At 44.2% G+C, this 13,272-nt stretch overlaps 2 protein-coding genes across 2 annotated transcripts; one reads left to right on the forward strand and one right to left on the reverse strand.

Annotated features, from left to right (window-relative positions):
- Positions 1 to 22: 22 nt before the first annotated feature.
- Positions 23 to 1,229, reverse strand: LOC100191161 (uncharacterized). Its single transcript, NM_001326704.1, has one exon. The coding sequence runs from the start codon at positions 1,121 to 1,123 to the stop codon at positions 884 to 886; it is 240 nt and encodes a 79-aa protein (NP_001313633.1). The 5' UTR covers positions 1,124 to 1,229; the 3' UTR covers positions 23 to 883.
- Positions 1,230 to 3,235: 2,006 nt separating this feature from the next.
- Positions 3,236 to 7,891, forward strand: LOC103627865 (P-loop guanosine triphosphatase YjiA). Its single transcript, XM_008648179.3, has 10 exons — positions 3,236 to 3,644; positions 4,106 to 4,171; positions 4,423 to 4,603; positions 4,785 to 4,981; positions 5,088 to 5,138; positions 5,209 to 5,300; positions 6,082 to 6,200; positions 6,514 to 6,596; positions 6,734 to 6,838; positions 7,293 to 7,891. The coding sequence occupies exons 1-10, from the start codon at positions 3,372 to 3,374 to the stop codon at positions 7,434 to 7,436; spliced, it is 1,311 nt and encodes a 436-aa protein (XP_008646401.1). The 5' UTR covers positions 3,236 to 3,371; the 3' UTR covers positions 7,437 to 7,891.
- Positions 7,892 to 13,272: the final 5,381 nt, after the last annotated feature.

Here is a 13,272-nt window from a genome sequence, read left to right on the forward strand (position 1 = left end):
AGTGTCCTCATCCAAACTCCAAAAAAAAAAAGGATTACGTCATCGATCGGTGTACTGTAGATGTGCCAAACCTCCTATTATTCCAAATCTGGGACCAAACATCTAATAAGGCCATTGCAGTTAGCTGTTTCCAACATCACATATAAAGAAACATCTCCAACTAAATTGAAGAGCAAGGGTGAGACTGCGTCGCCCAGTCAAAGTCCTTCACAGAAGAGCTTCTGTTCCATTTTGCATTTGAGAAAAAGAAATGCCACGCTGCATAGACTTGATCATACTCCTCCGGTCTTATAATAATTGATTTTCTAGACCTTATCATAGAGACCTACGTAGAAGGCAAAAGATAAAAAAAATGACGTTTAAAAGTAGAGAGAGAGGTATTGGGAAAATGATGTATTAGAAAGAGAGGAGTGTATTCTCTTGAAGAGTGAGAATGTCAACTATATATTTTGGCACAAAATTAGAATCATATATAGCACATCAACTGTTTTAGGACGGGATGAATATACACACATGAATGTAATCAACTACTTTAGGACGGAGTGAATATAATATACAGGTATGAAAGTAAACACACACAAAAGTACACGTACATGAATTCATATAGCATTTGTTTGGTTGCTGATAGTGGAAGTGGACAATATTCTGCGAGCACTGTTTTTTTCTCTAAGATCCTGTTTTTGTATTGGTTGGAAATGGAAAAAAGATAATCTAATAATGAAATAGAAATCACTTTCTACATGCCGGTTTTAAGTTTATGGGATCCAAATAGATGCTAAATGTTTTGTTTAGATGCTCATGTATTCCCCTAATCTATGCTTTAAATTGCTTGACACTTTAATATGCATGAATTAAGGAAGATATATGGATATCTAAATAAGCTCTAATTGTTTGTTCTAAATTTATGTGTTAGATATTTGACGCGCTCCTTGTGCAGGCTGCAGCGGAACGAGCCCGGGTGGTTGGTCGGCGAGCACATGCAGGTCCGCCGGCCCCGCGACGACGAGGACACGCTGACGCTGACGGGCTGCCCGGCGAGCGAGACGCGCGTCGGCGAGGCGGAGCGGTAGTGCGCGGCCGAGAGCACCGGGCCGCTCGGCCTCCTGGCGCTGGTGGTCGCCATGAGAGATGGATCGCAGGTAGCAGGCGCAGGCGCAGGCGAGCGGATTCGGTGGGGGGGTGGATCTCCGAATTGGGCGCGGGGAGCGAGCGCGCGTGGGTGGTTTCGGTTCTGCAGACTGGAGAGTGGAGAGGGCGTGGCGTGGGGCAGAGGACGTTTATAAGGGCTTGGTTGGGGGCAGTTTGGTAACTCCAGCGAGTGGTCTGGGTCTGGGTCTGGGTTCGGGTTAGGTTGAGCTAACTGTGGTTAGCTAAGACTTAAGAGCTCCGAAAGCGGTGGGCGCGATGAGGCGAATGGGCGGTGGGACCCGCGCAAGCAGCACACCGGAAAGATAGCGTTGGCCTGGTCCCGGGTTCGATCGAGGTAGGGTAACGGCCACTACTAGGTGGGGCCCCGTGCTGACAGATTCTAGGATTTTCATCCACGTCGTGCTGTGTGCGCTCCCCACCGAGCTACTTACTCTCTCCGGAATCTGACACTTCAGTGTGAGATTCCAGTGTGCAGAGCCCACCGGTTGTACTCCTACACACAGGGAGGGAGCACACAGAAACAGGGAAGGCGGTGAGAGCGAGAGGTTTGCGCCGAAAGCAACCGAGAACAACGTTAGCATGGGGCAGGCATCTCTGGCCCGAATCCGACGTGACGCGCGAACGAACGAGCGAGCGAGCGGGAGAGGAGACGGCCGGCCACCACTCCCACCACTGGCAGTACGCGGAATGAAGGAAGCGTGGCGCTCTCAATTTCATCCGGCGATACGCAGGCAGCGCACCAGACAACAGAAGAACACACAGGCGTCGCATGAGCGCTAGCTAGCTCCTGGCTGGCTGTGCGCCTGCGCACGACATGGTAGTGGTTACACGTGCACGTCTCTGTCTGCAATTCATCGTTAGCTGATGATCCTGCATCTGCATCCCCGCAATTGATCCTGCACGTTGTGTTTGTGTATGCACCTTTGCTCGATCTGCCGAATGGACTGATGATGATGACTTGTGTTGATCCGATCCTCGCCAATGCCAGCACCACCGATATACGCCGGCACGGTACGGCAACAGATCCTTTTCGCGCCTCCCAGGCAGCCCAGGTTAGTACGTGGCGCGTGACCTAAAGTTTCCGCGCCGTGCAGGTGGTGCAGCGTCGTCTCTACTGAACTGCGCGCGTCGAGTCCCGTCCACGTGTCCAGTACGTTCCGTGCCGTCCCGTGTGCAGCGTCGTTTCAACTCCAGTTGTTGTCCAGTTCCTTCGCTGGAAACTTGAGAAGGCGTACATGAGATTGAGAAGGAGAGAACGCTTTGTTTATAGGGCCGCAATGGATCAGAGCGGAATCGTGGTCGTGGAGCTGGCCGAGGCCCACGCCGTGCCGGTTTCAGGTAAACTTGAGGTTAAATTAATCAGCTGCTGGTAGCTAGATTCATACGTCGTTGGCGTCATCATTCACTTTTGCTAGCTCCAGAGATAAGACGACGACGATGACGACAGCTGATTTACTTTGATATGTACAGAGCGAAAGAGATCTCTACTCTGCGTGCGTCTCTCTCTCACATTGATGTCGTCCGCGTACCTACACGGTGAAAACAACTACTACTAGTAGTAGTTATCTTTAGCGAACAAAAAAAAAAAATAAAAATAAAATAGAGGAGATGCATGAGATGGTCGCGGTTTCGTTACGACCGACGACATTCACAGCGTAAGCAGCGACGGGCAAGGAAACATCCCGGTCGCTGTCGCTCGGATTACATTACAATAATATCCGCCCCGAGGACGTGTAAATTTATTGAGGTCACCAGGTGGCAGAGACGGTAACCCGCAGGCGACGCCGCGACGGCGACGTACAAATTATCCTCCGAGCCTGCGTGCCAGCGTAAAAATCAACAACTTGCCATTACTGGCAGCCTGTTTCTGATTATGTACAATATAATGATACTACTCGCGACCTTAGCATAGTTCTGCTTCAGGCGGGCCTAGTGCTCGCGGCCCATTTAAGAAGCCCAGGACGGATGAAACGAACGGACAAGAGAAGACGGAACTTTCCCAGCCCAACAGAGCCCACCCGCGCGTGCGCTGTACTCTCTACTACTCGCGAGATAACGAACTTCAGCACGCTCTCCGCCCGAAGCTGAGCAGTGACTGTGAGCAGGCGTTTCTTCCTCCACTGGTCTCGGTCTTTGCCGCAAATATCCGCTCGCCCCCCTTCTCGGCCTCGGGCTCTCACTCACCCTCGACCCTCCTCGCGCAGCGCAGCCGCACGCGCGCCATGGCGGCGCTCTGCTCCGCCTCCCCGGCCATCTCCGCGGCGGCGTCCCTCGGGTCGCCCGCGCGCGTGGTCGCGTCCTTCCTCCGCCTGCGCCTGCGCCTGCGCGCCGCCAAGCGCTCCTGCTCCCACGCGCCGGCGCCGTCGTGGCGGGCGCGACGGCGCTTCGCGGCGGCCGCGGCGGAGGCGGAGGAGTGCTCGGGTGTGGAGACGCTGATCCCGCCCGACAATCGCATCCCCGCCACCATCATCACCGGCTTCCTCGGCTCTGGCAAGGTCCGCGTCCGCCTGCCCTAACCTCAGTGCTACCGTTGGTTAGGGTACGCGGTTTGGGAAGTCCATGTGTTGCTAGACTTACACTGGAAACGATTAGCTATGTTAGCATCCAGCACCACTCTACGTGAAAGAAAGAATGCTGTTTATCGTCGTCAATGATAACACAGTTTAGTTATACAAAGACGCGAGAGAAATATGAATTGCAGATAGGAATATAGCATTGTCTGTCAAAACTGTGCAGTTCTATGCAGTTTTCAGCCATGAACACCAGTGTCTCAAGAAATTATTAGTAAGACCATAAGATGCACCACTCACTGCACCCGTAGGCAACACGCAGATCAGGTCAACATGTTGCAGACAAAGGAAAGAGTGTACAACAACCATCCGGCTTGTCCAACTTTTATGCAGTTATAGTTCCAGAAAAGCCTGAGGTATATTCAGTGTTTCTTTTTTCTTCGCAGACAACTTTACTGAATCACATCTTGACTGCCCACCATGGAAAGCGAATTGCTGTTATTGAAAATGAGGTATGATCATATTAATGTTTTTTTTTTCGAGCCAAACAACCTTCATCATTCAGTAAATCAATTCTATTAGTTTTGCGAGTATCTGTCCAGCAGTTATTTCTTCATTTACGAATGGATGCTTAGTTTGAGAAATGCAGAAAATCATCTTAATTTACTCAGTTCATGATCAATCCATCACTTAGGAGTGCCCAACTAATATGCAAGGCGAAGCTGAACTTGTCTACTTTTTGCTGTCATTGTTCACATTGCAGTTTGGAGAAGTAGACATTGATGGCTCACTAGTCGCTGCACAAACCGCTGGAGCTGAGGACATAATGATGCTAAATAACGGCTGCCTTTGTTGCACTGTGCGTGGTGATTTAGTCCGTATGATTGGTGAATTGGTGAACAAGAAGAAGGGGAGGTTTGATCATATTGTTATTGAAACCACAGGTAAAGAGCTTGTTAGGTTATTGTTCAAACGGCAGATCTCACATTAATTTTTTTTATAAGTATAAATTTGAACAGAAAAACTAAGTAATGTGAATCATGAAAAGTTTGATTATCTTGGTTATCCATGGATCACATAAATCATGTTAACTGCTCTCCTTTTTTCTTCATCCAATTTTTTCAGGTCTAGCGAATCCAGCACCCATTATACAAACATTCTATGCAGAGGATGTAGTTTTTAATGATGTCAAGCTGGACGGTGTTGTTACTTTAGTTGACGCAAAGCATGCTAGACAGCATTTGGATGAAGTAAAGCCCAAGGGTATAGTCAATGAAGCAGTTCAGCAAATTGCCTATGCTGACAGAATTATAGTTAACAAGGTGATCCTCCTTTAATCAATGTTTGCTGACTTAAGTACACTGTTTTCTGTAATTTGGCTCCTTGTTGGTAACACATATAGATCTAACCCCTGCTACTTCACTGCAGATTGATCTTGTCAAAGAACCTGAAGTGTTGTCCTTGGTTGAGCGTATAAGGGTTAGTGTTGCGTATTCATTCTGCTATTGCATTACCATAAGTTTCTAATATCCTCATTTGCTTAGTACAGGGTATCAACCACATGGCTAATTTGAAGCGAGCTGAGTATGGTAAAGTTGATTTGGACTATGTTCTTGGAATTGGAGGATTTGATCTGGAGAGGTTCCTTTCTTTGGTCTTATTTTTTTTGTGTTATTTGTGTTGACATATTGTATCCTTGCTAAATAAACATTTTGGAACGTGTGCCCTTCCAGTCTAATCCCAGTCATTTTCTTTGACGGGGCGTTTCGACCCCTTCATTTTAGAGGAATTGGAATTCACTCAATAAAGTAACTTATTTAGTTTGGAATTTGACATCCCACCATTTTCCAAAGTTCAGATATAAGTCAATCTCAAATTCATAGGGTGGAGGATGAGAAATGATTTTATGCATTAGTAGAATTTGTTTCTACTTTGTAACTTACATAACACTCTTCGTCTCACTCCTCTATAGTAAAAATGTAGCACATAAATATTTCCGACATCTTGCTAATAATAGTATACAAATATATTTTGCATAAAACCGAATTAGCCTGATTGATATATGCCAAAATTGTTATTATTAGAATGGAATTCAATTCCAATGATCCAAACGGCGCGTGATGGGAAAGTGAATTAATATAGAAACAGACCATATCACCATACTGAAATAATCTTAGTTGTTGAAGCATATTGAGATGGCACACGGTGCTTAAAGTTGAACCTAGTTGCAGCCGTATTCAATATTCAGATGCTAGCATTGGGAGAGCAAAACTATTTAAAACTAACGTGTGTTTAGCCATAGAATCAGTACAATCTTGTTAAGGAGTTTATTTTTAAAAATTATTGGAAGTTTGTATTCTTGTAGTTCTTGCAGTTACCAATTTAGGACTGTGGGGATAAAGGAAATTCATTCTGGTTACAGGATTGAGAGTGCTGTTGCTGAAAAGTCACATGAAGATCACGCAGAGCATGATCATGAACACCATGAGCATGAGAATGAACACGACCATGACCATCATCACCATCATGATCATGATCATGGTAAGCCTTGATGTTGGAACATTATTATGGCATGAGCTGACTGACGTGGTAGTATCAAACTCCTGATTCTCTATGATCAGTAGCACTCACTTGTACCACCAATTAGGAAATGATGTGCAAAACCATCATTGACTTAAGCAACAATATAAGAGAACGTTTTGATACAGATTATCCTTATGAAGTGTGCATCTATGCCCCAATTGAAATGCTTGTCTTGTCTTTAATTTTGTATATGTAAATTCTCTCTTATCACTTATTTATAAATCCCAAGTATGAAGTAAGTAAACTCTGTGCTGCCCTCTTTTTCTTGTAGATCATCATGCACATGACCACACTCATGATCCTGGTGTTTCTTCTGTGAGCATTGTTTGCGAAGGGGAGATGGATCTTGAAAAGGCCAGTCTCCTCATCTCTTGCTATATGCCTATATTTATCAATTCATAAAATGAATACCGAGACATACCACAATTCTTTTGTAGTGTTGGGATATGGAGTTAGTTATATTGACGGCAATTTGAAATACACTCATGCAGGCTGACATGTGGTTGGGGAACCTACTGCTGGAACACAGCGAGGATATATACAGGATGAAAGGTCTGCTTTCTGTCAGTGGAATGCCGCAGCGATTTGTCTTTCAGGTTTGTGTTGACTAATGCCAACAATCATATGCGTACAGTTGTGGCATCTTACTCACCAAAATTATTTTACATGTATTCAGTAATGTGAAGAGGCATTATGCATAATGTATCAGATTTAGATGTATGATTGTTTGTAGAAAGGTAGATTTTTATTGTGGAAAGAAAACATTTTTTCATCCTTTCATGACCCTGCATCATTACTCCATTCAATCTTGCTAGTGTTTGTAACTTTGCAACTGTCATAAGCACCATCCCTTGTATATGAGTGTATATGAGTTATGAGTATATCTTCGTGTGCTTGAATATTCTTCAAATTTTCTACTAACCTAAATCATTTTCTCTCACGTATTACTGTTTGACTTGGATAGACATTTTAACATTACACCAAAAATTCTCAGACTGACATTGATAAGCCGTATGAACCTGACTTGCTTGCTTGTTTTTGCATGGCCAGGGAGTCCATGACATTTTCCAGGGATCTCCTGAGAGAATGTGGGAGCCAAATGAGCCGCGCATCAACAAGATTGTCTTCATCGGCAGGAACCTCAATAAAGAAGAGCTGGATAAGGGGTTCAAGGATTGCCTACTGAAGAAATAGAGTGATTTCAGAATAGTCGGGATATAGATCTCCAGTTTTGGCCTTCTTCGAATGTAGTCAGATTCACATCAATTCATATCTGTTGGAGTGGATTGAAGACAGTGAAGCTTGAACTAAATTCTACCCCAATTCATCCGACATATGTAGATTAAGGTGAATCCGACAACATCTAAACAAGGCCTTCATGATTTTGAGTTTTGTGGCCGCAGAACTTATCCTCGATATCTGACATGACATGTAACGAGAGATGTATCGAATCGATAGCATTATTGCAACCTTGCATCCTCACGAAATAGTCTATCATAGTTTTATTGCACGGTGTTGCAATGTAACCAATAGAGATTATTATAGGATGTCTTTGTCTCTGTGATACGAGGAAATCATATTGCATGGTATAATATACTATTGAATGTGTTAGCAATCAGGAGTTGTTTAAAATTAACATTTTTGTTTAATCTATGTTCGTTACGGTCATGTTTGATCTATATCTTCTTATTAGGTTAATACATACATGTGTTTTTTATACTCCCGTTCTATAATGGTAAGTCCATTTTGGCAGAGTCAAAAAAATAGATCTTAACCATTAATATCTCTCATAATACATTGTCATTTGAAGGAAATTCTAGACATTGGATACACAATCTATTGACAAATGTTTTCCCTACTAAAGTACCAATTCGATGATTATCTTGCGTCACCACATAAATCCCTATTGGTATCTTGTTACATCACTAGGTGAGTGCCCGTGCGTTGCAACGGAAACATATAATATCACAATAACTTATGTATAAATATGTGTTATACTGTTATGAGAAAATGTTTCGTAATTCATTTGTGACCTAACCATATATAAATTTTGTCGGTCAGCATAGTGGACGTTTCTGTTCATGACATTGTGACACTCGAGACAAATACCGAGCAGCAAGCAAGAGGTGTATGTACTCCTGTAAACAGTCATGACAACAGGGAACTATCCATCTGTGATAATTTTAGTCAGGTCATTTTCAAGAATGCTGATAAAATATCTGTCGGCCAAATTTCATGAATAGGAAACTTTGTACGAACATGTGTAGTAGCAGTAGATCAACCATCTTAAAAAGATATCTAAAATAAAAGCTTCCTTTTTCGTACTCATTTCAACATATTAGTAGTCCATTCGGCTGCGGTTACGTTTGTGTTTTTTAACTGGAAACAAAATTGCATGATTTATCGAGATAATAAGATTTTTATGCCTCTACTTAAAAGAGAATGTTCCCTTCTTCCTAGGTTTTCTCTTTCTTCGTCTTCGAACTAGAGATGGCAACGGGTACAAACCCGCTGGGTTTTGCTGTCCCAAACCCGTACCCGTGAAAAATATCTATGCCCATTAAAAAAACCCATACCCATGACGGGTTTGAGATTTTGCCCAAACCCGTACTCATCGAGTTTGCGGGTACCCATGGGTTACCCGCGGGTTTTATCTCCAATATACTTGTTCTTCTCATAATCAATAAGTATCATAATGATTAATGATATCATGATCCAAAATTTATGTAATGAACAACGAGTTCATGATTTGGTATAAAAATTATTATTAGAGAGAATGAAATACAAATAATAAGTTGTATAATTAAGTGACCTTGCACTAAGTGCATATATAATGCTAGTAAAAACTATAATAGCAAGCAAGCAACACTCTCACCAACTACTGATACATTCACCAATTGATAAAAATTATGAAGTAAATAAGGAATAACAAGTTTGTTGTTCGTTTATAAAATAAAATGGCAATATGCACTAGCTTTGGTCGGGTTTAAAAAACCCACGGGTCCACGGGTTTGGGTACTATAGGAACAAACCCGTACCCATAAACCCGCCGGGTATAGATTTATGCCCATTAACAAACCCGTGGGTATGAAAATTGACCTAAACCCATACCCTAATGGGGTAAAAACCCATCGGGTTTCGGGTTTCGGGTACCCATTGCCATCTCTACTTCGAACGAAGTCCTTCTTCTTGCTAATGCTGCCAAGTGCCTTCAAGATGTTGATTATGCTAACTATCATCGGTCATGCAAAAATCATAGAATTGATTAGTTCCTTTTGCACATGTGCTAAGGTCACCAAATTTTTAAACAAGAGTGAAAGCAAACATCAATTTGGTAGTAGCCAGATTTTCACATAAGTACAATCAAGGCTTAAATGTAAACTCATAAATGTCCCTTATCCATATGTCTTTACAATTAGGCCAATAAGGTGGCAACTGGTAGTATAATTCCAAAACCTCTCCAACCCACAAAAAGATTTAAGCTTGAGGGTATGCAATTTGCAGAGGTATTTTAAGTTTTTGTTCCAGGAATAAACTGACAACACACTCCTTTCCGAGCTAATGTATTCCTTTTTTTAAGAGTGAGCGTTCTGATTATTACTGCAACACAAGTTTCCAAATATTCCAAAGACTCAACTGAATCGTAAAGTAAGGGATCAAATTTGTATCCCCTGTAAGTTTCTTAGGATAAAAAAATGTATCATTTCACATAGTTGAAATCCATTTCATGCCTCCTCCTAGAATCAAATTACTCGCTGCTCACAATTGGCAGGCCCATGTTTATTCCCATAACTTTAACTGCCAATTCAGAAAAAATGGCCTGATGAAGCTTGAACAGAAAGCAACAAGTCTTTTGCAATAAACAAAATTAAAGCACCAAGACATTAATGGGATACAAAGTGACGTTGGGACAAATTCAATTCATTCGTGTTACTGCACATTTAATAATCCACATCTTTATCATCACTGTCAAAATCTCTGCAGTCTCCATATTCTTTCAAAACAAGTTGCTAACCGTGGCATGTTTGCAAAGACATCCCAAATAATAATGGAACCATGAATAATTTCTAGACAATGTTAACTAACATGTCATTGAAATAGACGCAATGCCCTATTCATTACATGATTTCAAGAGTTATAGAACAATTAGCTAGGTCACAAAAAAGCATATAGATTAAAATATGCAAGAAAAAAGATGTTTTAAGAAAATGAGAAAGCAAATAGTCTCGACCCCTTTGTTTTGCTTGTTAAAAGAAACGCATAGGCTAAGCAGCGTACCTGTTCTTGCCTGAGGAGTATTGACTTCCAATTTTAAACTGGATTCCGCACCATCGATGGATTCCATTAGTTCAAGGATGAACTCGATACAAGGAAACAGTCATGCCTTCAGGGTTGAGGGGACTCGCAGAGAAGCACAAATCTGGCTGGCAAATGGAATGTCGATGGCGCTTTTCTTGAGTTCTCTTCGGCAGTAAAGAAGCTCCAGCTGGGGATGACAATGTCGAGCCTTGCAGGAGCTGATCCATTCGGTCTGAGAGAGCTTCGATGGATCCAAGAAGACGATTACCTCGACCACCCTCGTCCCCGTCGTTCCCCAGATCTCCTCTCGCATCTCGCATCTCGGCGTGCCACCACCGTCACCGCAGCCCACTCCACTCCACCGCTACACTGAAATCAACCACCACGCCAAAGCACCACCCAAACCCAAACCCATCCCTAAATCCCGAGCCCCAAAACCCCCGTACGCTCCCGCCGCGCCGCAATGGCACACCACCACCACGCCACGTCTTCGGTTCGGACGACGGAGGAACGGGCGGCGAGGATGTCGCGTAGTGCTCGGTGTCGACGGTAGCGCAGGCGTCGGGCCCACAAGCACGTGGTCTTCGTGTACCTCCCTTCCTCTCCAAGCTTCGATTCTAGACAAAGTCGTTGAGGCTCTTCCCTCGGCGCTGGTGCTGGTGGGTTGCAAGTGGCGGTGCGTGGGTGACCGGGTGGTGGTGGTGTTGTTGGGATGCCTGCCGCGGCGGTGATCGTAGCCCGCCTCTGTGTGCCGCTGCCAAAAGTCACCCGCCACTCGAGCAGGCGCCACCCCGACTGCCGCCGCCGCTGAGGAGACGAGCGGCCACAACCACACGCTTGGCGCACGCCATGGATGCCTTGTCCCACCCTGCTGTCGTCATCGACAACGGCACCAGGTATGCCCCTCCCTCCCTAGATCTGCGCGTGGAGGCGTGACTGCGGTGTCTGTTCGAGCGTGGGCTAGGAACGGGTATCGCGCGACGGGGTCGATGCGCTGGTTCCATGCGCGGTGGAGGCGTGCATCGTGGGCGAGATCCGCGAGCGGGTTCCATACGCGGGCATGGGGAGGTGGCGCGTGGGCGGGGGGCAGGTGGGGCTAGGAGCCTGGGAGGCTGCTTGCATACGCGGGCGTGGGCAGGCGAAGGGGGCGGGGGCCGGGGGCACGGTGGACGCCCTCGTTAGGTTCATATAGGACTAGGTGAGTGCCCGTGCGTTGCGACGGAAGTAACAATAGAACTGAAAACAGATGAAGAATGCAAACATCACTATAATATACAAAATCTGGAAAAGTTCTCATGTAATGTATTTTGTAGCTTGATGTCACACAAACGTAGTGGAACTATTGAACGCGCGATAAAGCGATAACGATGAAACATGAAAGGAAAGCATCGCCAAGTTGCCATCATTGTTTTTCCTCCTAGTGATGGGAACATTCGAACATGACATCATAGTCCAATATTAATCAGCAAGATATATTTGTGGATCAATTTATGTTATAAAACATGCATGTTGGATAATACAGGAGTATTATATAACACAGGAGAACCAAGCAGTTTCTCTGTTCCCTGTCTCCCTCGTGGGGATTGCCTACATCTGAATAATAAAAAAACAAGGAAACACGAGGGGGTCTCGTATTATTTGCTGAGTTATCCAAGTTCTCTTCAGTCAGGAACCATCCCGGACAAAAGTGATGTACCAAAGTTGCAGACTTGCAAGCCTTTTATGCCTCTGGTTGGGGTTTCTCGAAGAAAGTTTTCTTAATCCAGTCAAATGGCTGCAAAACAAGTCCAATAGGCTGGCCATCACCCATAAGACCAAAGTACATTGCAGGACCAATGAGCTCACGGTCAAATGCAAGGTTCATTCCACACGTAGGGAAGAGGGTGCCCTTTGGGATCGTAAGAATAGCATCCACATACCTGATTGCAAGAAAGAAACATCAGTTAGCAAAAGGTGGCCACCTGAATGATGGAACCTACACACTGAAATATATCATTTTTACCTGGTGTTTCTCTCAAGGGGCTTAACAAGCTGGGTAGGGGCATCGTAGTCTGGAATGTTGAGCTAAAGCCTGTGAGAAATAGCAGTTGGGACACCCTCACGAAGGCTGTAGGGGTACCCACGAACAAAATCGGCGCCAACACGATAAGGGTCGTACAGAGTATTGAAGAAAAATGGGGTGGAAGGGCTCAGGAGGTTCTTGATGTGCTGCTCAAGTGCATTGATGTCCTTCCCTGATGGATCCTTGGCAACCTGAAAGTTTTGACAAGCAATAGTTCAACAATTAGCATTTGCCTAAATGCATTTAAGAAGTATATAGTGGTGGATTAAAAATAAGGTCATCATATTCTAAGGCTATAAAATTTATACTGCAAGGGATGGGCACGTTCAGTTAGTTTCAGCTGCCAACAAACATAGTAAACTATCCTGTTTCATGTTCTGCGGGCCTTCCTTTTATGCAAGTAATGCCACCAAAGTGAACATCAACATACTATTTTTTTAATAATAATAGTTAAAACAAAATCCACTCTCTTAAGTTAGAAGATTGCTTCCAAAAAATGCAAAAGGAAATATGAGTCCATGGTAGAGCACCTGCATCAGAAGCAAGCACAATAATCCATATAAATGAGTATTATTTGCTGAGTTATCCAAGTTCTCTTCAGTCAGGAACCATCCTTGCACGCTTTAAATACCTTGCTGCTGATGCTACTGCACACTGTCTCCGATCCAC

Source organism: Zea mays, chromosome 5 (assembly GCF_902167145.1).
Source record: "Zea mays cultivar B73 chromosome 5, Zm-B73-REFERENCE-NAM-5.0, whole genome shotgun sequence".
Taxonomy (NCBI): domain Eukaryota; kingdom Viridiplantae; phylum Streptophyta; class Magnoliopsida; order Poales; family Poaceae; genus Zea; species Zea mays.